Genomic DNA, 27,815 nt, shown 5'->3' with positions numbered 1-27,815 from the left:
GCCCCCTAATCTTTATCCTCACTTCTTTTGGTGTATCCGGTCTAACCCAGACATTATGGGTCTAAAGATTCAAAATATCTCTTACAAAATTGCAGCCTATGCGGATGACCTGTGATTCTTCATAACTAACCTGATTGTATCTCTCTCTAGCTTGATGTTGGAATTTAAAAATATGCATTTTTGTCTAATTTTAAAATCAACTTAACTAAGTCAGAGGCTTTTGAATATAAATCTCCCTTTGAAATTAGTTTCCTCATTAAAGAATTCAATCAAATTTCGTTGGTCATCTCAGTCCCTGAAGTATTTAGACATTCTCCTCTCTGCTGATATTAATTCCATCTTCAAACTTAATTTCTTACCATTGCTCCAGAACACTAAAGTTAATTGTTCAAAATGATCTTAACTTTACTTTACTTTGTTTGGCAGATGTGAAATTCTTAAAATGAATATCCTCCCTCACATATTATATCTCTTTCAAACTCTTCCCATTAAAATCCCTAGCTCTTTTTTAAATCTATCGTGTCCTTGCAAATAGGTTTCATATGGGCTAACAAACCAGCTAGACTCCAGCGATCCCTTCTATGTAAACCAAAAAGTCGGGGAGGCTTGGGCCTTCCGGATGTAAAAACATACTATTTATCTGCTCTTATGTCTAGAGTTATAGATTGGTGTAAGCATGCCTCGGCGAAGCCATGGGTACAAATAGAACAAAGCTTTTCAGAGGCCACTTTAGCTTCTCTCCCCTGGGTACCTTTCTTTTCACAATCTTCACTGAAATCTCATCCCACAATTATTGCTACACTCTACTGCTGCTCCAGACCAGAGATACGCAAACTTCTCCTTCCCATTCCATCTCCTTTATCGCCTACTATCGGCTCTCCGGACTTCTCCACTGGTTTGTCAAATCCTGTTTTTAGACTTTGGATTTCTCAGGGAAGGTTTAGGGCTTTCCAGATTGGTGTAGATAATGATTGGCCTTCTTTAGAGGCACTTCAAGCGATTACTGATCCCTTACAACTGGGCACATGGCATTCTCTCCAACTGCATCACTTTGTTCACTCCCTTCCAAATTACGCTCAATATACACGAACCCCTTCCGCGTTGGTTAATCTTTGCATGGGTAAGGGGGTGATTCGTCATGCACTTTTCTCCATACACTCAATGCTAACTAACGCAATGGATCAGCTTCCTCCCAGATTTTTAACACAATGGGAAGAGGACTTGGGTATCACTCTCTCCATGGAACAAAGGGAAAAGGTGCTGTCCTTAGCGCATAAATCTTCCATAAGTTCTCGGCTTCCGGAAGCAAATTTCAAACTCCTTTGAAGGTGGTACAGGGTCCCGGATAAGTTGAACAAAATGTTCCCCTCTATTGACCCTAAGTGTTGGAGATGTGGATCAGACGAGAGAGATTTCCTTCATATCTTTTGGTCTTGTCCGGTTTTACAACTGTTCTGGACTAAAGTGAAAAGCATTATCAAGTCGATTACAGGCATTTCATCTGAAATGGGTCCTGAATAGGGTTGAGCGAGTATGTTCTGTCCGAGTATGCTCGGGCCGAGCTCCGAGTATTTATAGCTGCTCGGTGATGAGGTTAAATCGCTCCCGTGTGCATGATTTGCAACTGTTTGACAGCTTTATTACATGTGAGGAATGTGTAAGAAATAGACATTCCTTGTGGTGCCCTGCTGCCCACGGGTGCCACAGAACCCAGTAGGGTGCATGGATGGACTTCTCCACAAGAGGCCCTCACACATTAACACACCTCCACCCTACAACCTCACACCACCAGAGGGAGCCTGTTAGGGATATATATATATGGAGGGTGGAGCCAGGCAGTTGAGTGCAGTGTTTAGTCTGAGAGTGTGCTGACGCTAGGAGATCAGTGAAGAGGCAGCACGCAGGCTGCTGTGCTTAGGCGAGCCAAGGCCTACAGCACGAGTTGAAGCCTAGTGAGGGCCCTGAGGGTGGCCGACGGTAAGGAGGAAAGGAGAGAGGAGTCGAGGGGGCAGAGGAGTGTACCAGGCTCATCCCAAACTATACACCGGACACTGGGTCCGTGCCTACGGGGCCCCTTTATACCCAGTAGGGACCACCGGATACCTGGAGGACTACAAGTCCCAGGTCGACCAACGCTGACTATTGTACCAGGGCTAGGAATCACGGAGGCCCCAGCGTCCAGGGAGAGTGATCTCCAAGAGAAGGCCCTACCACCAGGTCAGCAGGTGCAAGAGAGAGAGACAGTAATTAAGCCAGGCCTAGCTCCAGGCAGGTCAGAAGCTTAGCAAGTGGAAGTAATGGATCAGGGGGCCCTGTACCCACTCACTGGTGAGAGTCCAGAAGTGCACCCTGCCTACCGAGTACCCTGGACCATACCTGCATCTACACCAGTAAAGGTACTGAAGCGAACCCCCGTGTGAGTGTCCGTCATTTCTTCCTGAACCGCCCTGGCCGTCTCTCCCCTGTACCACCATCCATTACCCCATGCTGCCCTGAGGCCCGCTCCACCTGTGGGGAGCCGTTCCATCACAAGCTGCCCTACCATCTGCCTCAGAGGACTGCTCCGCAGCGGCGGCTCCCTTTAGCCGCATTCCACAGGTGGCGTCACGAACACTTTACAAATCCCCTATAAATAATTCCCCTTTTGGGTGACCGCCCTGGGCCACTGACCGGGCCAGCCACCGTGATATCCAACCCCACCGGCATCCATAGAGGCCCGGCTGCCGAGTACCCCACGGCCCTGGGGGCGCATCATCCTCACATGTAATAAAGCTGTCAAACAGTAGCAAATCATGCACACGGGAGCGATTTAACCTTATCACTGAGCAGCTATAAATACTCGGAGCTCGGCCAGTGCATACTCGGCGAAAGGGTTAATAGAACATACTCGCTCAACACTAGTCCTGAACTATTCCTTCTACAGCTCGGTGAGACTTCTATTTCCTCCTACAAACGTTCCCTATTAAGATTTTTGGTGAAGGCTGCCAGAGCTTGTATTCCGTTGTTATGGAAGAAAGTTAATCCACCTAGCCCGTCCCTCTGGATTTCTAAGGTCAATGATTTAATGTACATGGAGGATTTGACGGCTTCTCTCTACAATAGATATGAGGTCTTCTATAAAACGTGGTTCTATTGGATTTAATTGAAGCAATCTAATGAATATGGAAGCCTTGTGCAGCTCGACTCTCAGACATGATCGCCATTGGGGGATTTTTGTTCAAACGGTTGTCCTAGACTGGGGTGTGATTTTTTCCTCTTTTTTTTTTTTTTTTCCCTTCTCCCCACTCCCCTTCCCAATCCCCCTCCCCCCTGTCTACTTTTCTCTTTTAGTCCCTTCCTTTTTTGCCTGAATTTCTTCTTTTCTCTCTGCTCTTCTTCTCCTTCCTGTATTAATATGAAAAATTTGGACGAAACTAAAGTCACAATGTGGATTCTTGATTACATTACAGATGTTTATTATATTATATATACAGTACAGACCAAAAGTTTGGACACACCTTCTCATTTAAAGATTTTTCTGTATTTTCATGACTATGAAAATTGAACATTCACACTGAAGGCATCAAAACTATGAATTAACACATGTGGAATTATATACTTGACAAAAAAGTGTGAAACAACTGAAAATATGTCTTATATTCTAGTTTCTTCAAAGTAGCCACCTTTTGCTTTGATAACTGCTTTGCATACTCTTAGCATTCTCTTGATGAGCTTCAAGAGGTAGTCACCGGAAATGGTGACTTGTTGACCCTTTTGCCTTCACTCTGCGGTCCAGTTCACCCCAAACCATGTCGATTGGGTTCAGGTCTGGTGACTGTGGAGGCCAGGTCATCTAGCGCAGCACCCCATCACTCCCTTCTTGGTCAAATAGCCCTTACACAGCCTGGAGGTGTGTTTGGGGTCATTGTCCTGTTGAAAAATAAATGATGGTCCAACTAAACGCAAACCGGATGGAATAGCATGCCGCTGCAAGATGCTGTGGTAGCCATGCTGGTTCAGTATGCCTTAAATTTTGAATAAATCCCCAACAGTGTCACCAGCAAAGCACCCCCACACCATCACACCTCCTCCTCCATGCTTCACGGTGGGAACCAGGCATGTAGAGTCCATCCGTTCACCTTTTCTGCGTCGCACAAAGACACGGTGGTTGGAACCAAAGATCTCAAATTTGGACTTTTCAGACCAAAGCACAGATGTCCACTGGTCAAATGTCCATTCCTTGTGTGCTTTAGCCCAAACAAGTCTCTTCTGCTTGTTGCCTGTCCTTAGCAGTGGTTTCCTATTTTACCATGAAGGCCTGCTGCACAAAGTCTCCTTTTAACAGTTGTTGTAGAGATGTGTCTGCTGCTAGAACTCTGTGTGGCATTGACCTGGTCTCTAATCTGAGCTGCTGTTAACCTGCGATTTCTGAGGCTGGTGACTCGGATAAACTTATCCTCAGAAGCAGAGGTGACTCTTGGTCTTCCTTTCCTGGGGCGGTCCTCATGTGAGCCAGTTTCTTTGTAGTGCTTGATGGTTTTTGCAACTGCACTTGGGGACACTTTCAAAGTTTTACCAATTTTTTGCACTGACTGACCTTCATTTCTTAAAGTAATGATGGCCACTCGTTTTTCTTTACTTAGCTGCTTTTTTCTTGCCATAATACAAATTCTAACAGTCTATTCAGTAGGACTATCAGCTGTGTATCCACCTGACTTCTGCACAACACAACTGATGGTCCCAACCCCATTTATAAGGCAAGAAATCCCACTTATTAAACCTGACAGGGCACACCTGTGAAGTGAAAACCATTTCCGGTGACTACCTCTTGAAGCTCATCAAGAGAATGCCAAGAGCGTGCAAAGCAGTCATCAAAGCAAAAGGTGGCTACTTTGAAGAACCTAGAATATAAGACATATTTTCAGTTGTTTCACACTTTTTTGTTAAGTATATAATTCCACATGTGTTAATTCATAGTTTTGATGCCTTCAGTGTGAATGTACAATTTTCATAGTCATGAAAATACAGAAAAATCTTTAAATGAGAAGGTGTGTCCAAACTTTTGGTCTGTACTGTATATATATTATTCTCCTTTTTAAGGTTGGTGGGGCCCAATTAGAGATGTTGCTGTAGGACTTGTGATTTCTATCTACGTCACCGTGTATAGGATAATAGAGTATAATAAAGTTGTTATGGACGTGACTTAACATTGTGTAGTGAGTCTGTTTTGCCAACAGTGATGGATATTTCTTGTTGCCAAAACTGTGATATCTTTATTCACGTTAAACCTTTGTTAACCAACTCTCATTAGTGTGATCATACAAATACAAGCCTCTGATTGCTCAGGTGATGCACTGTACTACTGTATTATCCCTGTCAGTGTAATACTAACGGCCCTATACACATGATAGATATTGGCCGAACGGTCATTTGGCAGATGGCTATCTCTCCCAACTCCCCCATACACACAAATATTCCAACTTTCCTGTGGTCTGTATGAGAGAGTCGCCTCCAGACTCCTCTAGTGGAGGATTATCTACAGGAAGAACAAACAGATTAGCTTGTGAAATTCAGGCCCCCAAATACATTATATAGTCAACCAAATTCCCCGAAATCAGTGCTTTCATGCAACTTTAGTCTAATGTGTATGAGGGGGTTAAAAGGTAACTTATTGGACATTCCCTTTGGCCCGACCAAATAGACTTTCGTACATTGCAGGCCCAGACACCATTATTAGGCATTTAAATATCGTAGTAACTAGGCAGCCCCATACTATCGAGTACTTGAAGGAGAAGGGGCATTGAGCCGAACTCTGTCAACCTTCTGAGATGCCATGTTTGCTTTTGACAGCAGTAAGTGGTTAAACTGCCAGGGTTTTTGTTACAGCCGCATCTGTGCCACCCCTGCAGTGTACATCTCTGTTTTGATGCCCAAAAGAGTTAATTAAAAAAAAAAAAATATTTCATGTTTTTTTTTTCTTTTTACAAAAATTGTTGGTGCCAATTTTCTGTTGCAACATTTTAATATCTGCCTTTTTTCTGGTGTCTTTTCTTGTCATATAGAAAAGCTGAAGGCCAGAAATAAATCCCAAAAGAGACTTTGGTTTCAAATAATTTCTGTCCTCGGTATTTGTGCAAACAAATAAGCTTTTATAAGTGCCTCAAACTTCTGTGTGTGAATCAGACATGAGATGTCATGTGATAGAAGATTAAAGTCTAAGGAAGACGGGAAACATTTATATAGACGGCCGGGGGTGATGTAGTCAGTGACTGACTCTGACCAAATATGTTCCCGAGCCAAAGTAGAAGATGAAGATGTCGTCTTCTTCATGAAGTAGCTATTTCTCATGTCACGTGTAATGAATATCTCCTGCAGTATTACCAATGCCGATTCCAGTGTCAATAAATGATTAGAGAATTCACTTTATGGAAGATGAGTCTATGAGAAACGTCTTCAGCTGCAGACTCAAAGGAAGGAACTGCTTGTTGTCTGTGGCCTAAAATATATAGGTTTTATTACTAGATGTAAGGAAGAAAACTAAATACTGTATAATAATATATCTCCTCATATGTTTTCCTTATTCTCTCCAGTAATTGTATTATTACCCAGGATTTTTATGATGTTACATCGGCTCATCTTCTTCTCATTCAGATCTCTACAATATCAGATCCTCTCAGTGAAGATCTTCTATATAAGAGAATTTTCCTGATTTACCCATCAAAGATGGATATGGACAGAGACAAGATGGCAGAGAGGATATTACACCTCACCCTAGAGATCCTCTTCCGGCTTACTGGAGAGGTGAGAGATTCTGATGACGTCACCTTACATCATTCTTATCTATGGGAATAACAGATGGACAGAACTGGAGAGGTGAGGACTCTGGAAATGTCTGGAGTGAGATTTATTAATGTGTCTCTCCATAACCAGGATTACACAGTAGTGAAGAAGACCTCTAGTGGGCTCTGTCAGGCCCCTGTGTCTGAGGGATGGGGAAGACCCCTGAGCCCAATCACGGAGCCTCCACCTCACCCCCTGATACATGAGGACATCAATGACCAGAAGATCCTAGAACTCACCTACAAGATGATTGAGCTGCTGACTGGAGAGGTGACACTGCTGGGAATGCTGGGACATTATACAGTAACACTATTAAGGATTGGGGGATGACTGTATCATTGTATGTGTCAGGTTCCTATAAGGTGTCAGGATGTCGCTGTCTATTTCTCCATGGAGGAGTGGGAGTATTTAGAAGGACGCAAAGATCTGTACAAGGACGTCATGATGGAGGTTCCCCAGCCCCTCACATCACCAGGTAATAGACAGGACTAAATACACACGGCCTATAATTATCTGTATGTAAAGAATGAATTCAGTCCCCTGTATGTGTTTCCTCCAGATCTATCCAGTAAGAGGACAACACCAGAGAGATGTCCCCGTCCTCTTCTTCCACAGGACTGTAAACAAGAAGATCCCAATGTTCCTCAGGATCATCAGGTAGATGGAGAGAAGGTATCATGAGATCTCCCCTATGATGTGTAGACGGCTGTGAAGGTCTTGTCTTCCATCTTGTTTTATCCACCAGTATTATATGTTTTATATTTGTGTAATGAGAACGGTGGAGATGGCCGGATTAGAGCTGATCATAGATGGGACTTCTCCATCTGTCTGTGACTTTTACAATATTTGTTTCAGGGTGAAGATCTGACCCATATTAATACTACAGAGACATATGTGAGGGATGATGAGCAGTGTAAAGAGGAGATTCCTACATATGACTACCCAGGTGAGTAGTAACCACTAAATGCAGAGAAGTCACAGATTCTTCTCAGTCACTGTCTGCATCTGTTTTATCAGTTGTGTAGTCCGGCTGTATTACAATCATGTGATCACCATTTTGCCTCTAGACCACAACATTCTGCTCCACCAAAAACTGTTCAAATGATTTTGGGCATTAACCCCTTAACGACATGTCACGTATTAGTACGCGCATGTCGTTATCCCTCGGTTCAGTGAGGGCTCCGGCGCTGAGCCCGCACTGAACCGAGCACATGTCAGCTGATTATTACAGCTAACATGTGCCTGCAACAGGCGCGGGTGGAATTGCGATCCACCCGCGGCTGTTAACATATTAAATGCCGCTGTCAATCTCCGACAGCGGCATTTAACGCGCGCTTCCTGGAAGAGCATCACTTACCCCACCCATCGGCGACCCCGTCACATGATCACGGGTCACCGATGGGTGGTCATGACAACCCTGGGTCTGCAGCAGACACCAGTGGTTGTAATGATCCTGTCGCTATGAGCGCCACCTAGTGGTCGGCGCTCATAGCACAGGACCATTTCTGCTGCATACAGGGGATCTGCTGGTCCCCTGTATGTAGCAGAGGCGATCGGACAGTTGCTGCTTCTAGTTTAAATCACCCCCCTTTCGCCCCATTCAAAATAAAATCATTAAAAAAAAAAACCCACATACACATATTTGGTATCGCCGCGTTCAGAATCGCCCGATCTATCAATATAAAAAAAGAATTAATCCGATCGGTAAATGGCGTAATGAGAAAAAAATTCTAAACGCCATAATTACGTTTTTTGGTCGCCGTAAAATTGCAATAAAATGCAATAACGGGCGATCAAAACACCGGATCTACCCCAAAATAGCATCTATAAAAACTTCAGCTCGGTGCACAAAAAATAAGCCCTCACCTGGCCCCAGATCCCAAAAAATGGAGACGCTACGGGTCTCGGAAAATGGCACCATTTTTTTTTTTTTTTTAAATTTTTTTTCACCACTTAAATAAAAAAGAACCTCTACATGTTTTGTGTCTACAAACTCGTAATGACCTGGAGAATAATAATGGCAGGTCAGTTGTAGCATTCAGTGAACGTGGTAAAAAACAAACAAAAAAAACCTCAGTGGTATTGCACTTTTTTTGCAATTTCACGGCGCTTGGAATTTTTTTCCCGTTTTCCCGTACACGACATGGTAAAACTAGTAATGGCGTTGAAAAGTACAACTCGTCCCACAAAAAATAAGCCCTCACATGGCCATATAGACCAAAAAATAAAAACGCTATGGCTCTGGGAACAAGGGGAGCAAAAAACCAAAATGCAAAAACGGAAAATGCTCCGGGGCTTAAGGGGTTAAAAGCCATTTTCTCTAGAACTTACAACCTGGAGGATCTACCTACCCCCTGGGATTAGTAGATGCTGACCGTTAGCTGCCCAGATCTGTAAACTGCAAAGCCAAATGGCAGAGTATGTAATATGTGCTGACAAGTGAGAAAATCTAAATTATGATGGACCTGTAAGAGAAAACGAACGGTAATGATGCTGTTGGCTTTCTAGATCCCTGATATCTTATTGCATGAATCTACCTTCTCTCCCTTCTGTGCTGCTGAATGTCCTCATATGGTCCCTACAAGACCAGGTCCAGTCTTTCTGGCCAAACTTCACATTTATGATCAACAACATTAAATGTGCAGTGAGGGCCAAGTGTGAATTTCTGTATAATAACAGAGTTTCCCTTTTTCTAAACTTTAAAATTTATTTTAACCCCTTTACAACCTATGACGTACTAATACGCATCTGTGCACTGGGCTTTAAGAGCCTGTGCCATATTAGTACGTCATGGCGATCGCGCCCGCACACAGCCTGTGCGGGCGCGATCGCCGCCGGGTGTCAGCTGATTGTCACAGCTGACACCCGGTACTATGTGCAGGGAGCGGTCCCGCACTGCTCCCGGCGTATTAACCCCCGCAATGCTGCGATCGAAGTCGATCGCAGCATTGCGGTGGCTAAGGGGAGGTGATCGGTATACTCACCTCCTCTTCCGGCCTCCAGCGCTGGTCTGCCGCGGCTTTCAGGATGTTGCCATGACGACCCGATGTCGTCATGACAACATCCGGGTCACCAGACAGCAGGAAGATTTTTTGGACATGCGCAGTGCATCTCCAAATTATCTTCTCCCTGTCCAGCTCTGACAGCCTGCACGGCACCGGGATGGTACTCCATTCCTATGCCATGCAGGCAATCAGAGAAAAAAAAGTGAAAGTCCCATAGTGGGACAAAGTAAAAAAGTAAAAAAACTGTCAGAAAGTGAAAAAAAAAAAAAAAATAATCCACCAAAAATAAAAATATAATGTACCCATCAATAAATATTATGAAAAAAAAAACCAAAAAAAACCCCCAAAAAAACCAATAAAAGTACACATATTTGGTATCGCCGCATCCGGAACGACCTGACCTATAAAACTGTCCCACTAGTTAACCCCTTCAGTGAACACGGTAAAAAAAATAAAAAACGAAGCAAAAAACAATGCTTTATCATCATACCGCCAAACAAAAAATGGAATAACACGCGATCAAAAAGACGAATATAAATAAAAATAGTACTGCTGAAAATGTCATCTCGTCCCGCAAAAAACAAGCCGTACAGCTCCATCAGCCCCAAAATAAAAAAGTTATAGCTCTCAGACTAAAGCGATGCTAAAAAATAATTTTTTCTATAAAATAGCTTTTATTGTGTAAACGCGCCAAAACATAGAAAAACTATATAAATGTGGTACCGCTGTAAACGTACTGACCCGAAGAATAAAGCTGCCTTATCAATTTTACCACACGCGGAACAGAATAAAAAAATAAAAAAAGAACAATTCCTGAATTGTTGTTTTTTGTTTATTCTGCCTCCCAAAAATCGGAATAAAAAGCGATCAAAAACTGTCATGTGCCTGAAACTGGCACAAATAAAAACATCAACTCATCCCGCAAAAAACAAGCCATCACATGACTCTGTCAGCCGAAATATAGAAAAATTATAGCTCTCAAAATATGGCGAAACGCGACATGGTGTCCGCTAACAAATTGGAACCATGTCGAGTTTGGAGAGCCCCTGTGTGTCTAAACTTTGGAGCTCCCCCACAAGTGACCCCATTTTTGAAACTAGAACCCCCAAGGAACCTATCTAGATGCATAGTGAGCACTTGGAACCCCCAGGTGATTCATAAATTGATTCGTAAAAATGAAAAAGTGGAAAAAAAAATAATTTTTCATTTTTACGAATCAATTTGTGAAGCACCTGGGGGTTCCAAGTGCTTACTATGCATCTAGATAGGTGCCTTGGGGGGTCTAGTTTCCAAAATGGGGTAACTTGTGGGGGAGCTCCAATGTTTAGGCACACAGGGGCTCTCCAAAAGCAACATGGCGTCCGCTAATTATTCAAGCAAATTGTTTTTTCCCCACATATGGGGTATCTGCGTGCCCAGGGGAAATTGCATAACAAATTTTGGGGTCCATTTTTTCTTGTTACCCCTGCGAAAATAAAAAAAATTGAGTCTAAGGTAACATTTTTGTGAAAAAAGTTAAATGTTAATTTTTTTCTTCCACATTCCAAAAATTCCTGTGAAGCACCTGAAGGGTTAATAAATTTCTTGAATGTGGTTTTGAGCACCTTGAGGGGTGCAGTTTTTAGAATGGTGTCACTTTTGGGTATTTTCTGTCATAAAGACCTCTAAAAGTCACTTCAAATGTGATGTGGTCCCTAAAAAAATGGTTTTGTAAATTTTGTTGGAAAAATGAGAAATCGCTGGTCAACTTTTAACCCTTATAGCTCCCTAGCAAAAAAAAATTTTGGTTCCAAAATTGTGCTGATGTAAAGTAGACATGTGGGAAATGTTATTTATTAACTCTTTTGTGTGACATATCTCTCTGATTTAAAGGCATTAAAATTCAAATTTTGAAAATTGCAAAATTTTCTAAATTTTCGCCAAATTTCCGTTTTTTTCACACATAAACGAAAGTGATATCGAAGAAATTTTACCACAATCATGAAGTACAATATGTCACGAAAAAACATTCTCAGAATCAGGGGGATCCGTTGAAGCGTTCCAGAGTAATTACCTCATAAAGTGACAGTGGTCAGAATTGTAAAAATTGGCCTGGTCATTAACGCGCAAACCACCCTCGGGGGTTAAGGGGTTAAATCTAACTTCAAACAGGATTGTGATAAACTAAACAAAAAAAAACATTACACATGTGCCATGATATATCTCTAAGTTGAGCGTGGCTGATGGTTGTAATATACACTGCTCAAAAAAATAAAGGGAACACTCAAATAACACATCCTAGATCTGAATGAATGAAATATTCTCATTGAATACTTTGTTCTGTACAAAGCTGAATGTGCTGACAACAAAATCACACAAAAATCATCAATGGAAATCAAATTTATTAACCAATGGAGGCCTGGATTTGGAGTCACCCCCAAAATTAAAGTGAAAAAACACACTACAGGCTGATCCAACTTTGATGTAATGTCCTTAAAACAAGTCAAAATGAGGCTGAGTATTGTGTGTGGCCTCCACGTGCCTGTATGACCTCCCTACAACGCCTGGGCATGCTCCTGATGAGGTTGCTGATGGTCTCCTGTGGGATCTCCACCCAGACCTGGACTAAAGCATTCGCCAATTCCTGGACAGTCTGTGGTGCAACGTGACGTTGGTGGATGGAGCGAGACATGATGTCCCAGATGTGCTCAATCGGATTCAGGTCTGGGGAATGGGCGGGCCAGTCCATAGCTTCAATGCCTTCATCTTGCAGGAACTGCTGACACACTCCTGCCACATGAGGTCTGACATTGTCCTGCGTTAGGAGGAACCTAGGGTCAACTGCACCAGCATATGGTCTCACAAGGGGTCTGAAGATCTCATCTCGTAACCTAATGGCAGTCAGGCTACCTCTGGCCAGCACATGGAGGGCTGTGTGGCCCTCCAAAGAAATGCCACCCCACACCATTACTGACCCACTGCCAAACCGGTCATGCTGAAGGATGTTGCAGGCAGCAGATCGCTCTCCATGGCGTCTCCAGACTCTGTCACATGTGCTCAGTGTGAACCTGCTTTCATCTGTGAAGAGCACAGGGTGCCAGTGGCGACTTTGCCAATCCTGGTGCTCTGTGGCAAATGCCAAGTGTCCTGCACAGTGTTGGGCTGTGAGCACAACCCCCATCTGTGGACGTCGGGCCCTCATACCACCCTCATGGAGTCAGTTTCTAACCGTTTGTGCAGACACATGCACATTTGTGGCCTGCTGGAGGTCATTTTGCAGGGCTCTTGCAGTGTTCCTCCAGTTCCTCCTTGCACAAAGGCGGAGGTAGCGGTCCTGCTGCTGGGTTGTTGCCCTCCTACGGCCCCCTTCACTTCTCCTGGTGTACTGGCCTGTCTCCTAGTAGCGCCTCCAGCCACTGGACACTACGCTGACAGACACAGCAAACCTTCTTGCCACAGCTCGCATTAATGTACCATCCTGGATGAACTGAACTACCTGAGCAACTTCAGTGGGTTGTAGAGTCCGTCTCATGCTACCACGAGTGTGAAAGCACAACCAACATTCAAAAGTGACCAAGACATCAGCCAGAAAGCATTAGTACTGAGATATGGTCTGTGGTCCCCACCTGCAGAACCACTCCTTTATTGAGGGTGTCTTGATAATTGCCAATAATTTCCATCTATTGTCTATTCCATTTGCACAACAGCATGTGAAATTGATTGTCAATCAGTGTTGCTTCCTAAGTGGACAGTTTGATTTCACAGAAGTTTTACTTGGAGTTGCAGTTATATGAAAAAGTTTGGGCACCCCTATTAATCTTAAGCTTAATGTTTTTTAAAAATTGGTGTTTTTTCAACAGCTATTTCAGTTTGATATATGTAATAACTGTTGGACACAGTAATGTTTCTGCCTTGAAATGAGGTTTATTGTACTAACAGAAAATGTGCAATCTGCATTCTAAATTTTTTTACAGGTGCATAAGTATGGACACCTCACCAGAAAAGTGACATTAATATTTAGTAGATCCTCCTTTTGCAAAAATAACAGCCTATAGTTACTTCCTGTAGCTTTTAATGAGTTCCTGGATCCTGGATGAAGGTATTTTTGACCATTCCTCTTTACAAAACAATTCCAGTTCAGTTAAGTTTGATGGTCGCCGAGCATGGACAGCCCTCTTCAAATGATCCCACAGATGTTCAATGATATTCAGGTCTGGGGACTGGGATGGCCATTCCAGAACATTGTAATTGTTCCTCTGCATGAATGCCTGAGTAGATTTGGAGCGGTGTTTTGGATCATTGTCTTGCTGAAAGATCCATCCCCTGCATAACTTCAACTTTATCACTGATTCTTGAACATTATTGTAACGGGTCTGGGAGGCGGAACCTCTGGGCTACTATACAAGGGAGCGGTCCTTGTAAGGGAGCGGGTGGCGACCAGGCAGGCAGTCACAGCAGGTGACCGGGACAGTCTCTGGGTGTACGGGCAGGAGGTCACGGCAAGTGATCAGGGCAGTCTCTGGAAGAACGGGCTGGAGGTCACGGCAAGTGACCGGGGCAGTCTCTGGAAGAACGGGCTGGAGGTCACGGCAAGTGACCGGGGCAGTCTCTAGGTAAAGGGTAGGTACGACCTGTGATGGCTGAACCTCCAGGTAGGCTAGCAAGGCAGATGGAGGATGTGTGCTCCCAGGTGAGCAAGCGAGAGTCTCTGGAATAGCAGGTGGTCACAGCACGTGACGGCGGAGCCTCCAGGTAGGCAAGCAGGCAGGTAGCGGAGAAGCGCTCCCAGGTGAGCGGGCAAGAGTCTGGAATAGCTGGTGGTCACAGCACGTGACAGCGGAGCCTCCGGGCTGGCAAGCAGGCAGGTAGCGGAGAAGCGCTCCCAGGTGAGCGGGCAAGAGTCTGGAATAGCTGGTGGTCACAGCACGTGACAGCGGAGCCTCCGGGCTGGCAAGCAGGCAGGTAGCGGAGAAGCGCTCCCAGGTGAGCGGGCAAGAGTCTGGAATAGCTGGTGGTCACAGCACGTGACAGCGGAGCCTCCGGGCAGGCAAGCAGGCAGGTAGCGGAGAAGCGCTCCCAGGTGAGCGGGCAAGCTGGTCCATAGACAGACTGACCGGAGTTGTAAGGCAGACCGTCGGACCTCAGGCAAGCAGGCAGGTAGCTGATGTGCGCTCCCAGGTGAGCGGGCAAGTTGGTCCTTAGACAGACTGACCGGAGTTGTAAGCTAGACCGTCGGACCTCAGGCAGGCAGGCAGGTAACAGGAAATCAGGCAGGATTAGGACAGCAAGCTGGCAGGAATCTGGCAGGTAACTGGCAAGGGACCTGAGGGCTGAAGCAGAGTAACAACATTGCTCGGGCACCTCCATTTTGGAGGAGGTGCCTTATATATGGTAAAGTCCTCCGGCCATTGGCCGGGGACTCCTTAGGACGGCGCGCGCGGCCCCTTTAAGAGGGAGGGAGGGCGCGCGCGCGCGCCCTAAGCACAGTGGCCGGGAAGGAGCGCGCTGCCAGCAGAGCGGGAGAGGGACGCCGGGCACGGAGCAGAGCGGTGAGGGGAACAGCGTCCCTGCCTAGCAGAGGGCAGGGACGCCGGCACTACAGTACCCCCCCCTTTAGGCCCCCCCTTTTTTAGGCCAGATAGAAATTTAGCTAGGATGAGAGGGGCATGGATGTTCTCCCGGGGCTCCCACGTTCTCTCCTCAGGACCAAACCCCTTCCAATCTACCAGAAAAAAGGTCTTTCCTCTTACCCTTTTGGTGGCAAGAATGTTCTCTACCTCAAACTCGTCCTCAGCAGAAACCGGAGCAGGAGGCGTACCTGTAGACTTGGAAAAAGAGTTAAGCACCACGGGTTTGAGGAGAGATACATGGAAGGAGTTAGGGATCCGTAAGTTGGCCGGGAGTTTCAATTTATAGGCCACCGGGTTGATCTGACTGATGACCTCCAGAGGACCGATGAACCGAGGTCCTAACTTGTAAGAAGGTATCTTGAGTCGAACATATTTAGATGAGAGCCAGACTTTATCTCCTGGACGAAATTGTGGAGGATCCAGGCGTTTTTTGTCAGCGTGTCTTTTCATACGCTCGGATGACAGAAGGAGTGCGGACCGGGTACTCTCCCATATGGAGGAAAATTTGCTAACGAGAGATTCCGCAGCCGGGTTGTCCACAGAGGTGGAGACAGGAAAAGGAATCCGAGGATGCTGACCAAAGACTACAAAAAACGGGGATTTGGAGGAGGATTCGCTCTCGTGATTATTATAAGAGAACTCGGCCCATGGTAGGAGATCCACCCAGTCAGAATGGTGGGCATTAACGAAGTGCCGGAGGTAACTGGTCAGGTTCTGATTGATCCGCTCCACTTGACCATTGGACTGTGGGTGGTAAGCGGAAGAGAAGTCCAGGGTGACGTCTAGTAGTTTACAAGTGGCTCTCCAGAAACGTGAGGTGAACTGTACCCCACGATCCGACACGATGTGGAGGGGCAGGCCATGAAGACGGAAGATGTGGCGGATAAAGTCTTTAGCCAGCTCGGGTGCAGACGGAAGGCCTGGCAGGGGAATAAAGTGAGCCATCTTGGAAAAGCGGTCAGCGACCACCCAAATGACCGTACAACCGGCAGAGACGGGGAGATCAGTTATAAAGTCCATTGCTATATGCTGCCAGGGGGCAGCAGGTACAGGAAGCGGAAGGAGGCGTCCGGCTGGCAGATGTCTCGGGACTTTGTTGCGGGCGCAGGACACACAGGCAGAAACAAAGTCTATTATGTCCTTGTGCAGGGTAGGCCACCAATAGTGCCGGGCAATAAGCTGGAGGGTCTTTTTCTGACCGGCGTGGCCAGCTAGTTTAGACGAATGGCCCCAGTGTAGGATCTTCTCCCGATCAGGTACTGAAACAAACGTCTTACCGGGAGGGAGACGATTTAGACTCACGGGAGCCACCTGCATTACTCTGGCGGGATCGATGATATGTTTAGGTTCTTCCTCGAGATCGGACACCAGAAAGGATCGGGACAAGGCGTCTGCTTTGACGTTTTTGTCAGCCAGGCGAAAATGAAGAACAAAATCAAAGCGAGCAAAAAACAAGGACCACCGGGCTTGGCGCGGGTTAAGTCTCTGGGCATGCTGGAGGTAAGCCAAGTTCTTGTGGTCAGTGTAAATTATTACCGGATGAAGAGCCCCCTCGAGTAGGTAACGCCACTCCTCCAACGCCAGCTTGATGGCCAATAACTCTCGGTCTCCTATGGAATAGTTGCGCTCAGAAGAGGAGAAGAGTTTGGAGAAGAAGCCACAAGTTACCATTCTCCCGGAAGATGATTTTTGAGTAAGTACCGCTCCGGCTCCAGAGGAGGAGGCGTCAACTTCCAGGAAGAACTGCTTGTTGCCGTCCGGGCGATGCAGCACCGGGGCGGAAGAGAAGGCCTGTTTTAGGGAAAGAAAGGCCTCCTCTGCTTCGGGCGGCCACTCTTTGGGATTAGTACCCTTACGGGTGAGCGCGGAAATTGGGGCAGTCCGGGAAGAGAAGTGCGGGATGAAGAGGCGGTAATAGTTGGCGAAGCCCAGGAACCGTTGAATAGCCTTCAGCCCCTCTGGTCGGGGCCATTTCTCGATGGCAGACAGTTTCTCAGGATCCATTTGTAGGCCGGTCTGAGAGATAATGTAGCCCAGAAACGGAAGCGAGGTCTGCTCAAAGAGGCACTTCTCATATTTAGCGTAGAGATGGTTCTGCCTGAGCCTGAGCAGGACCTGACGAACATCTCTCCGGTGAGTCTGGAGATCTGGAGAGAAGACCAAGATGTCGTCCAGGTACACCACTACGCAGGAGTAGAGAAGGTCCCGGAAGATGTCATTGACCAACTCTTGAAAGACGGCAGGAGCGTTACAGAGGCCAAAGGGCATTACCAGATATTCATAGTGGCCGTCCCGGGTGTTGAATGCCGTCTTCCATTCATCCCCCTGACGGATACGAACCAGGTTGTACGCCCCACGGAGGTCCAGTTTGGTGAAGATTCTAGCCCCCCTCAGACGATCAAATAACTCCGGAATGAGCGGAAGGGGGTACTTATTCTTCACCGTGATCTGGTTAAGGCCTCTATAGTCTATACAGGGACGGAGAGAGCCGTCCTTCTTTTTGACGAAAAAGAAGCCTGCTCCCGCCGGGGAGGTAGATTTCCGGATGAATCCCCTGGCCAGATTCTCCTCAATATATTCGGACATCGACCGGGTCTCAGCAGCGGATAATGGATAAATACGCCCACGGGGAGGAGAAGTACCAGGTAACAGGTCGATAGGGCAGTCGTATGGTCTATGAGGGGGTAGTGTCTCTGCCTCCTTTTTATTAAAGACATCAGCATAAGACCAATAAGGAATCGGAAGTCCAGGTAGATTAGCTGGGGTAGGAGAAGGACGGACGGGATGAACGGGAACCAGACAGGTCTTATGGCAGCCCTGTCCCCAGCGAAGGACTTCTCCGGTCTGCCAGTCAAGAACGGGTGCATGTTTCTGGAGCCAAGGTAGGCCTAACAAGAGGGCGTGAGAGAGTCCAGGCAGAACATGGAAGGAGATACTTTCAGAATGCAGCATTCCCACCTGCAGAGTAATGGATTCGGTGATGAGTTGGATGGGGCGTGGTAAGAGCCCCCCATCCACGGCAGCAACAGACAAGGGTACAGCCAGAGGTTTGGTGGGGATGCGGTATTTCTCTACCAGGGACTGTGAAATAAGATTCCCGGCTGCTCCAGAGTCCAGTTGGGCTAGTTCGAAATAACGGTTCTCCCCGTAGACGATTGAAACTGACAACAGCAGGGATGGAGAGGATTTATTCTTGTCTAGGTGGACCTCTCTGAGCGAACCTAGACACAGGCGTTTCCCGACCTCTCCGGGCAGGCACGGATCCGGTGCTCCTTACTGCCACAGTAGAAGCAGGTCCCCTCGGCACGGCGTAAGTCCTGACGGGTCTTGACCATCTTGGTCTGGTCGACCTGCATAGGCTCAAGAGGGTGTACCTGGTTAGAGACAGAAGGAGTGACGGGTTTCTGAAAAGTAGGAGCTAGACGTGGTAACCTCCTCTCACGGGTGACCTCTCTGGCACGCTCCTGGAACCGTAGGTCAATCCGGGTGGCAAGAGTTATTAAGTCATCGAGAGTGGTAGGAATGTCCCGACCGGCAAGTTCATCTTTAATACGGCCGGACAGACCCTCCCAGAAGACGGAAACCAGAGCGTCGTTATCCCAGGCCAGCTCCGAGGCAAGGGTACGGAACCGTATGGCATATTGGCCCACGGTGAGACTTTCCTGACGGAGGCGTAGCAACGATGATGCGGATGAGGTCTTCCGTCCGGGTTCGTCGAAGACTTTCCGGAAAGCCGTGAGAAAAGCAGGCAAGTTGGACACCAGGGGGTCTCCTCTCTCCCATAGAGGATTTAGCCAGGCCAGGGCCTCCCCGGTGAGGTGGGACATGATGAATGCAATTTTGGCTCGGTCGGAGTTAAACTGGTGGGACAATAGTTCAAAGTGCAGGGTGCACTGATTTATGAAGCCCCGAGCCTGGGCTGAGTCGCCTCCGAAGCGAGGAGGTGCAGAAAGCCGAGGTCCGGGGTAGGATATCATGGTGTTAGTGGACAGCGGAGCTGCCGGATTGCGAGACATGGCACTGGCGGAGGTTGTTGGTGGAGCAGTCAGAGTGTCCAGGCGAGTATTGACATTCCGCAGGTGACCCAGGATGGACTCCTGTTGGGACCTCTGACGGGACAGTTCATGACACAGGTCCGAGAGCGAGGGAGCTTGGATGCCACCGGGTTCCATGGCCCGAGCAAACTGTAACGGGTCTGGGAGGCGGAACCTCTGGGCTACTATACAAGGGAGCGGTCCTTGTAAGGGAGCGGGTGGCGACCAGGCAGGCAGTCACAGCAGGTGACCGGGACAGTCTCTGGGTGTACGGGCAGGAGGTCACGGCAAGTGATCAGGGCAGTCTCTGGAAGAACGGGCTGGAGGTCACGGCAAGTGACCGGGGCAGTCTCTGGAAGAACGGGCTGGAGGTCACGGCAAGTGACCGGGGCAGTCTCTAGGTAAAGGGTAGGTACGACCTGTGATGGCTGAACCTCCAGGTAGGCTAGCAAGGCAGATGGAGGATGTGTGCTCCCAGGTGAGCAAGCGAGAGTCTCTGGAATAGCAGGTGGTCACAGCACGTGACGGCGGAGCCTCCAGGTAGGCAAGCAGGCAGGTAGCGGAGAAGCGCTCCCAGGTGAGCGGGCAAGAGTCTGGAATAGCTGGTGGTCACAGCACGTGACAGCGGAGCCTCCGGGCTGGCAAGCAGGCAGGTAGCGGAGAAGCGCTCCCAGGTGAGCGGGCAAGAGTCTGGAATAGCTGGTGGTCACAGCACGTGACAGCGGAGCCTCCGGGCTGGCAAGCAGGCAGGTAGCGGAGAAGCGCTCCCAGGTAAGCGGGCAAGAGTCTGGAATAGCTGGTGGTCACAGCACGTGACAGCGGAGCCTCCGGGCAGGCAAGCAGGCAGGTAGCGGAGAAGCGCTCCCAGGTGAGCGGGCAAGCTGGTCAATAGACAGACTGACCGGAGTTGTAAGGCAGACTGTCGGACCTCAGGCAAGCAGGCAGGTAGCTGATGTGTGCTCCCAGGTGAGCGGGCAAGTTGGTCCTTAGACAGACTGACCGGAGTTGTAAGGCAGACCGTCGGACCTCAGGCAGGCAGGCAGGTAACAGGAAATCAGGCAGGATTAGGACAGCAAGCTGGCAGGAATCTGGCAGGTAACTGGCAAGGGACCTGAGGGCTGAAGCAGAGTAGAACGGTGCAACAACATTGCTCGGGCACCTCCATTTTGGAGGAGGTGCCTTATATATGGTAAAGTCCTCCGGCCATTGGCCGGGGACTCCTTAGGACGGCGCGCGCGGCCCCTTTAAGAGGGAGGGCGCGCGCCCGCCCTAAGCACAGTGGCCGGGAAGGAGCGCGCGCTGCCAGCAGAGCGGGAGAGGGACGCCGGGCACGGAGCAGAGCGGTGAGGGGAACAGCGTCCCTGCCTAGCAGAGGGCAGGGACGCCGGTACTACAATTATTGTCAAGAATCTGCTGATACTGAGTGGAATCCATGCGTCCCTCAACGTTAACAAGATTCCCGGTGCCGGCATTGGCCTCACAGCCCCAAAGCATGATGGAAACTCCACCAAATTTTACTGTGGGTAGCAAGTGTTTTTCTTGGAATGCTGTGTTTTTTTGCCGCCATGCATAACGCCTTTTTGTATGACCAAACAACTCAATCTTGGTTTCATCAGTCCACAGGACCTTCTTCCAAAAAGAAATTGGCTTCTCCAAATGTGTTTTTGCATTCCTCAGCCGACTCTGTTTGTGGCGTGCTTGCAGAAACGGCTTCTTTCGCATCACTCTCCCATACAGCTTCTCCTTGTGCAAAGTGCGTTGTATAGTTGACCGATGCACAGTGACACCATCTGCAGCAAGTTGATGCTGCAGCTCTCTGGAGGTGGTCTGAGGATTGTCCTTGACTGACCTCGCCATTCTTCTTCTCTGCCTTTCTGATATTTTTCTTGGCCTGCCACTTCTGGCCTTAACAAGAACTGTCCCTGTGTTCTTCCATTTCCTTACTATGTTCCTCACAGTGGAAACTGACAAGTGAAATCTCTGAGACAGCTTTTTGTATCCTTCCCCTGAACAACTATGTTGAATAATCTTTGTTTTCAGATCATTTGACAGTTGTTTTGAGAAGCCCATGATGCCACTCTTCAGAGGAGATTCAAACAGGAGAACAACTTGCAAGTGGCCACTTTAAGTAGCTTTTCTCATGATTGCATACACCTGGCTATGAAGTACAAAGCTCAATGAGGTTACAAAACCAAAAAAGTGCTTTAGTACGTCAGTAAAAAGTAGGTAGGCGTATTTAAAACAAGAAAATGATAAGGGTGCCCATACTTATGCACCTGTCAAATTTTGTTTGAATGCAGATTGCACATTTTCTGTTAGTACAATAAACCTCATTTAAAGGCAGAAACATTACTGTGTCCAACAGTTATTACATATATCAAACTGAAATAGCTGTTGCAAAAACACCAATTTTTAAAAATCATTAAGCTTAAGATTAATAGGGATGCCCAAACTTTTTCATATAACTGTATATTCTGTTGTTTAAGAGTTCCCTTTATTTTTTTTGAGCAGTGTACATTTATTCCCGCCTGCAGGAGATGTGTTGGCATGGCTTGAGTCCTGGTTTCATGGATTCACTCCACATCATAAATTCCATTATGTTTTCGGTCCTAATGAATTCAGATTACTGCACAATCTCTCCTGAAATGGGGGCGCTAATACTTTCTCTACTCTTCTGGCCAGGACTCATAGTAGCTCCAGTGGTCCACCATAAATTAATGCAACTCCGGTTTAGTGTCGGAGTTCTCCCCCCATACATATGTTGTTGTTGGGGATGTAACATTTTCTTTTATTTTATGTCTATTTTTTACAGGTTTGTTCTGTGTGATGGTTTGATTGTGGTGGGATTGTCCTGCCTCACTTATTTGACTCTGTAACTCCCTGGTAGTCTTTTAAAAAGATCTCCATTGCCTCTTCCAAATGCCTTAGATCTAAATTTAAGACACCTCATCCCTGCACTATTATAAAAAGTTCTCCTTGAATGTCTAATATTTCTTCTTGAAACTCATCTGATAGAAAATATTGTCCCTTACGATAGTTTAGATTGCCAAGAGCCACCAAGCCCCATACTCTAATTACCCCAGAGAGGTTTCACCAGTAGTTACTCATCTTTTATTGATGAAGACTGTTGAGTTTGGTCATTTTAGTAGATGTGTTATTGTCTATGCTCACAGTTTTTGACTAGGCAAAAAATGGAAGCTGGCACGTTTAGGCAGGCTGCGCTGCAGGAATGAAGAGGCTATTTTTATTAATACCAACTCGTTTCTGCGCGGGATCAGCGCCTTTCTCAAGGTATAAAAACCAAATGCCACAATTTTTGACTACAGTAGTTAATGTCCAAAATACTCTGATTTAACCTCTTCCTGCAGCCAGTTTTGTGTTCCTAATTAGGCCCCAATTTTCACATCTGACGTGTGTCACTTTATGTGGTGATAACTTTGGAAATCTTCACAAAGGATAATAGAAAACAAATGGACTTTTGCAAATTATTTTCCAACTTCTCTTGAATCCGACAATCCCCTATATACAGTTATACACTTCTGTCTGGGCACATGGCAGGTTAAGAAAGAAAGGTTTTAGCTATTTGAATGCAGATCTTGCTGGAATAATTTGCAGACACAATGTATTGGGGCCCTGTTCATGGGCACCTGGCAGCTGAAAAGATGGCTCCTACGAACAGGCTTGGCACTATCCACCCCGTTTTCCAGATCTCAGGAATTTTCTTGTTCATCACCCTTTAAGCATTAAAGGGTGATGAACAAGGACTTACACAGAGACCCCTAAGCTTGGGCCTCGGTGTTACCTGCTATTCTGTGGTGTGACTTGGCAAGAAGAATAGTCGGGTAGCCGAGTCAGAACCAGGAGGGCAGAGAAAATACAAAATCAGAAGACACAAGAGTAGTCAGTAAGTGGGCCGGGGTCACAACTGGAATCAAATAAACAAGCTGTGAGATGAGTACAGAGGACTGAACCAGAGGATACCAAGCCTGTATCTGGCAGCTTCCAGCAATATGCTCTGAGCTTTACTAGGGTGCGGTGCTTTCCAGTTGGCTAAAGCAGGAAGCTGATCACTCAAGCTGGACAGCACACACACCAATACTGCCAGACTGGATGGTACTATAGGTCCCAGGCACCCTAATCTTAGTGGCTGGGCTGAGCCTGGGCCGCCTAGAGCTTCTTGCTCCGACACCTCCATTACTAGTACCACCTGCAGAATGAATAAGACATCGCCTGGTGACAGAGCAGGACACAAAGGAGATGGGACACCTCTTTTGAAGAAGCCCTAATATGACAAAATGGCAGAAAACCAGAGCAGTAGAAATCCCCTAGGAGTAGTGACTATTTTGACTCTACAGGCACTTTCTAGAAATTAGCACGTAGTGGATGTTGGAGAGTGAAAATTCCAAAATACTATTTTAATTCCCAACACATAGTGCCCAGATTGTGCTCCAGGAGACACACACCGTAAATTAAGTGGGTTCTTCTCACTATAGTAATGTCAAATACATGGATGCTAAATGTGGTTTGGGCGCACTGCAAGGCTCAGAAGTGAGGGGGAGATTTGACTTTGGGAGAAGCGGATATTGGTGGATTGGTTTATGGAAGCCATGTTGCTTTTTAAGAGCCTTTTAGTCACTAATAATGTGGAAACCTCTGTTTTTCCATTGACAGGTGATGGACCTGAGTGGGGGCTTGATTTTTGTGAGATCAGTAGAAGTTGTTATTGCTATAATTTTCACCTACATAACATTGTTTGGTGGCTTTTTATTCCGTATTTTGGAAGCAGAATGAATAAACAGTTGAACACCGCACTCCACTGGTTCATCCTATGAGGTTTTCTATTAGACTGTGAACTGTCATTGTCTTAGTGAATAATTCTATATTTTTATATAACTTGCAATTTTTACAGACAGTTTAAGTAGAAATGTTGAACAATATAAAATTCAAGTATATTTTATTCAAAAATAATTGTTTTTCTTCTTGGCAGATGACTTCACCAGGAGATCAGAGGGACAACTGACATCTTCAATTTTTAAATCAAATGATCTTGATATCCCACATGATACAATTGAAGTGAATGCCATTACTCCAGATTTACCATCATCCCTTCACAGCAAAGTTCTGTCATCTGATGCTTTGAAACAGGTCTCGTCTTCTGATTCATTACCGACTGCTAAGGAAAATGAAAGTAAAAAAATAAGAATTAAAAAACAAATTGCTCCTAAAGCAAAGAAGCCATTTTCACATTCAGAATCTGGAAATAATTTTCACTTCGAAAAGCCTTTTTTTAAACATCAAAAAATTCACACAGTGGAGAAAAGATTTTCTTGTTCCAAGTGTGGGAAATATTTTAACCAGAAATCACATCTTGCTATACACCAGAGAAGTCACACAGGTGAGAAGCCATACTCCTGTTCAGAATGTGAGAAATATTTTAACCGGAAATCAAATTTGGTTAAGCACCAGAAAACTCACACAGGGGAGAAGCCTTTTTGCTGTTCAGAATGTGGAAAATGTTTTAACCAGAAATCAGATTTGGTTAAGCACCAGAGAACACACACAGGGGAGAAGCAATTTTCCTGTTCAGAATGTGGGAAACATTTTATGCAGAAATGGAATCTTGTTATACACCAGAGAACTCACACAGGGGAGAAGCCTTTTTCCTGTTCAGAATGTGGGAAATATTTTATCCAGAAATGGAATCTTGTTATACACCAGAGAAGTCACACAGGGGAGAAGCCTTTTTCCTGTTCAGAATGTGGGAAATGTTTTAACTATAAATCACTTTTTGTTAACCACCAGAGAACCCACACAGGTGAGAAGCCTTTTTCATGTTTAGAATGTGGGAAATGTTTTGGGAATAAATCATGTCTTCTTCGTCACCAAAGAGCTCACACAGGGGAGAAGCCTTTTTCATGTTCAAAATGTGGAAAATGTTTTGTGACAAAATCAATTCTTCTTGGTCACCAGAGAATTCACTCAGGGGAGAAGCCTTATTCCTGTTCAGAATGTGGGAAATATTTTAACCGGAAATCATATCTTTATAGCCACAAGAGAATCCACACAGGGGAGAAGCCGTTTTCATGTTCAGAATGTGGGAAATATTTTAACCGGAAATCATATCTTTATAGCCACAAGAGAATCCACACAGGGGAAAAGCCTTTTTCATGTTCAGAATGTGGGAAATATTTTAACCGGAAATCACATCTTTATAGCCACAAGAGAATCCACACAGGGGAGAAGCCTTTTTCGTGTTCAGAATGTGGGAAATATTTTAACCGTAAATCAGCTTTGATTAAGCACCAGAGAACCCACACAGGGGAGAAGCCTTTTTCATGTTCAGAATGTGGGAAATATTTTAACCAGAAATCGCATCTTGATAGGCACCAGAGAATCCACACAGGGGAAAAGCCTTTTTCATGTTCAGAATGTGGGAAATGTTTTAACCAGAAAGCAGGTTTAGTTGTGCACCAGAGAACCCACACAGGGGAGACACCTTTTTCATGCTCAGAATGTGGGAAATATTTTGTGAAGAAATCATCTCTTCTTAGTCACCAAAGAGTTCACACAGGGGAGAAGCCTTTTTCATGTTTTTAATGTGGGAAATGTTTTACACGGAAATCAACTATTAAAAAACATCAGAGAAGGCACACAGGGGAGAAGCCTTTTTCATGTTCAGAATGTTGGAAATGTTTTAAGCGAAAATTGTACTTTCTTAAAGGGGTTGTCCACGATTAGGGCAATTCCTTGTCATTCCTCATATTTGGCTTGTTAAAATAAAAAGACTCGTATTTTCCATTCCAGCGGTGTCGGCAATCGCATTCCCGGGGCTCATGTGAGGTTGTTACATCACATGAGTCCTGTGTCTAATCAGGGACGGCTTCACTATCCCCGCCTTCAGATGCATTGAACATCAACAGGAAGCCAGGGCTGCGGCTGCTCTCTGACTTGATGTTCAATTTGTCTGAAGATGGGGACAATCACGCCAGCACTAATTGGCTGAAGAGCTCACGTGACGTAACAACCTCACATGAGCCCCGGGAACGCAAGTGCTGACACCGCTTGAACGACGCCTCCATGGGAGGTTTGTATCAGTGCTTTTATTTTAACAGGACCAAACATGAGGATTGAGAAGGTGTTGTCCATGTAGTGGACAACACTTAAAAAGTAAAAAATCCCACACAGAGAAGCCATTGTCATACCTAGAGTGTGAAAAATGAATTACTGGAAAATTGTATTTTGTTGACCATCAAAAATAACTCAGACTTAGATAAACTATGTGTTATTGACACATTGTACAAAGAGATATAACAGACGTATTAATAAATGAGAAAGGGAAATCATTTTAGAACGTATCATATTTCTTGGCCTATAAGACATATTTTTAGCATGAAAATATCTTGTTAATAAGTAAGTGTGTCTTATAAACTGGAGGCAGCATCCTGTGACAGAGGAGAATGCTGAGACAGTGTCCTTCCTGATCACTGAGAGAACTGCTCTCTCTCCTCCAGCCCCACCTGTATCTAACTGATTGGTGCAGAGCAGGAGGGGAAGGTACCAGGACCTGTACAGAGGCTGCACGTCCTGAGTGAGCAGCTGAAAAACCTTCCACCTGACTAGCTCAAGGACCTTTCCGATCATGTAATCATTCATATGACCTGGAAGGAACTGCAAAATGAGGAAATGTGTACACAGTGTTTGTGTATGCAAATTTGCATATAATAATAATCTTTATTTTTATATAACGCTAACATATTCCACAGCACTTTACAGACATTATATGTAGCAGAGCTGTGTATGTATGTAAATGTGCATATGTAGCAGAGCTGTGTGTATGTAAATGTGCATATGTAGTAGAGCTGTGTGTATGTAAATTTGTCTCACAAAGAAAAATCTCCATTAAAATGTATATACTTTATTTATACCTTATTAAAAAAGAACTATTACATATGTTCCCGATCAAATTTTACAAATTGGCACTATAGAAATGAAAAAAATGTATGTAATTCCTAGGCCATATAAATTAAATCAGGGGTTAAAGGCAGGTAGGGGAGGTGGGGATGGAGCCTCACTCCTTTCCCTATTTGTTATCCCTCATTATTTACCCTTCCTTTCCGCTGAGGTTTACACCCTAAAAGAGCGCAAGTTGTGGCACCCCCACTTTCTGTCGTATCACCCTAATTATCCCTAGATGATCCTAGGTACTACAACCACTCACAGGAGGAAAAAATTAAACCAAACATAGTTTTGGCAAATAGTTATCAGCCAAGATATCCATAAATAAAATCACAATGCGTGAACCAACAGTATAGCTTATACTACATTAAGAGGCTCCTTCAATATCTGCA

At 45.8% G+C, this 27,815-nt stretch overlaps 1 protein-coding gene across 1 annotated transcript; it reads left to right on the top strand.

Moving 5' to 3' along the window:
• The first annotated feature begins 1,176 nt into the window (after positions 1–1,176).
• Positions 1,177–27,169, top strand: LOC141178676 (uncharacterized). Its single transcript, XM_073660564.1, has 5 exons — positions 1,177–1,257; positions 6,631–6,780; positions 6,910–7,089; positions 7,675–7,765; positions 24,455–27,169. The coding sequence occupies exons 1-5, from the start codon at positions 1,177–1,179 to the stop codon at positions 26,062–26,064; spliced, it is 2,112 nt and encodes a 703-aa protein (XP_073516665.1). The 3' UTR covers positions 26,065–27,169.
• Positions 27,170–27,815: the final 646 nt, after the last annotated feature.

The sequence above is a fragment of the Phyllobates terribilis genome, unplaced genomic scaffold (assembly GCF_046119375.1).
Source record: "Phyllobates terribilis strain yellow unplaced genomic scaffold, ASM4611937v1 Scaffold_29__1_contigs__length_15306474, whole genome shotgun sequence".
In the NCBI taxonomy this organism is placed as follows: domain Eukaryota; kingdom Metazoa; phylum Chordata; class Amphibia; order Anura; family Dendrobatidae; genus Phyllobates; species Phyllobates terribilis.
Note: the sequence above shows the minus strand (reverse complement) of the source record. Positions and strands in the feature narration are given on the sequence as shown.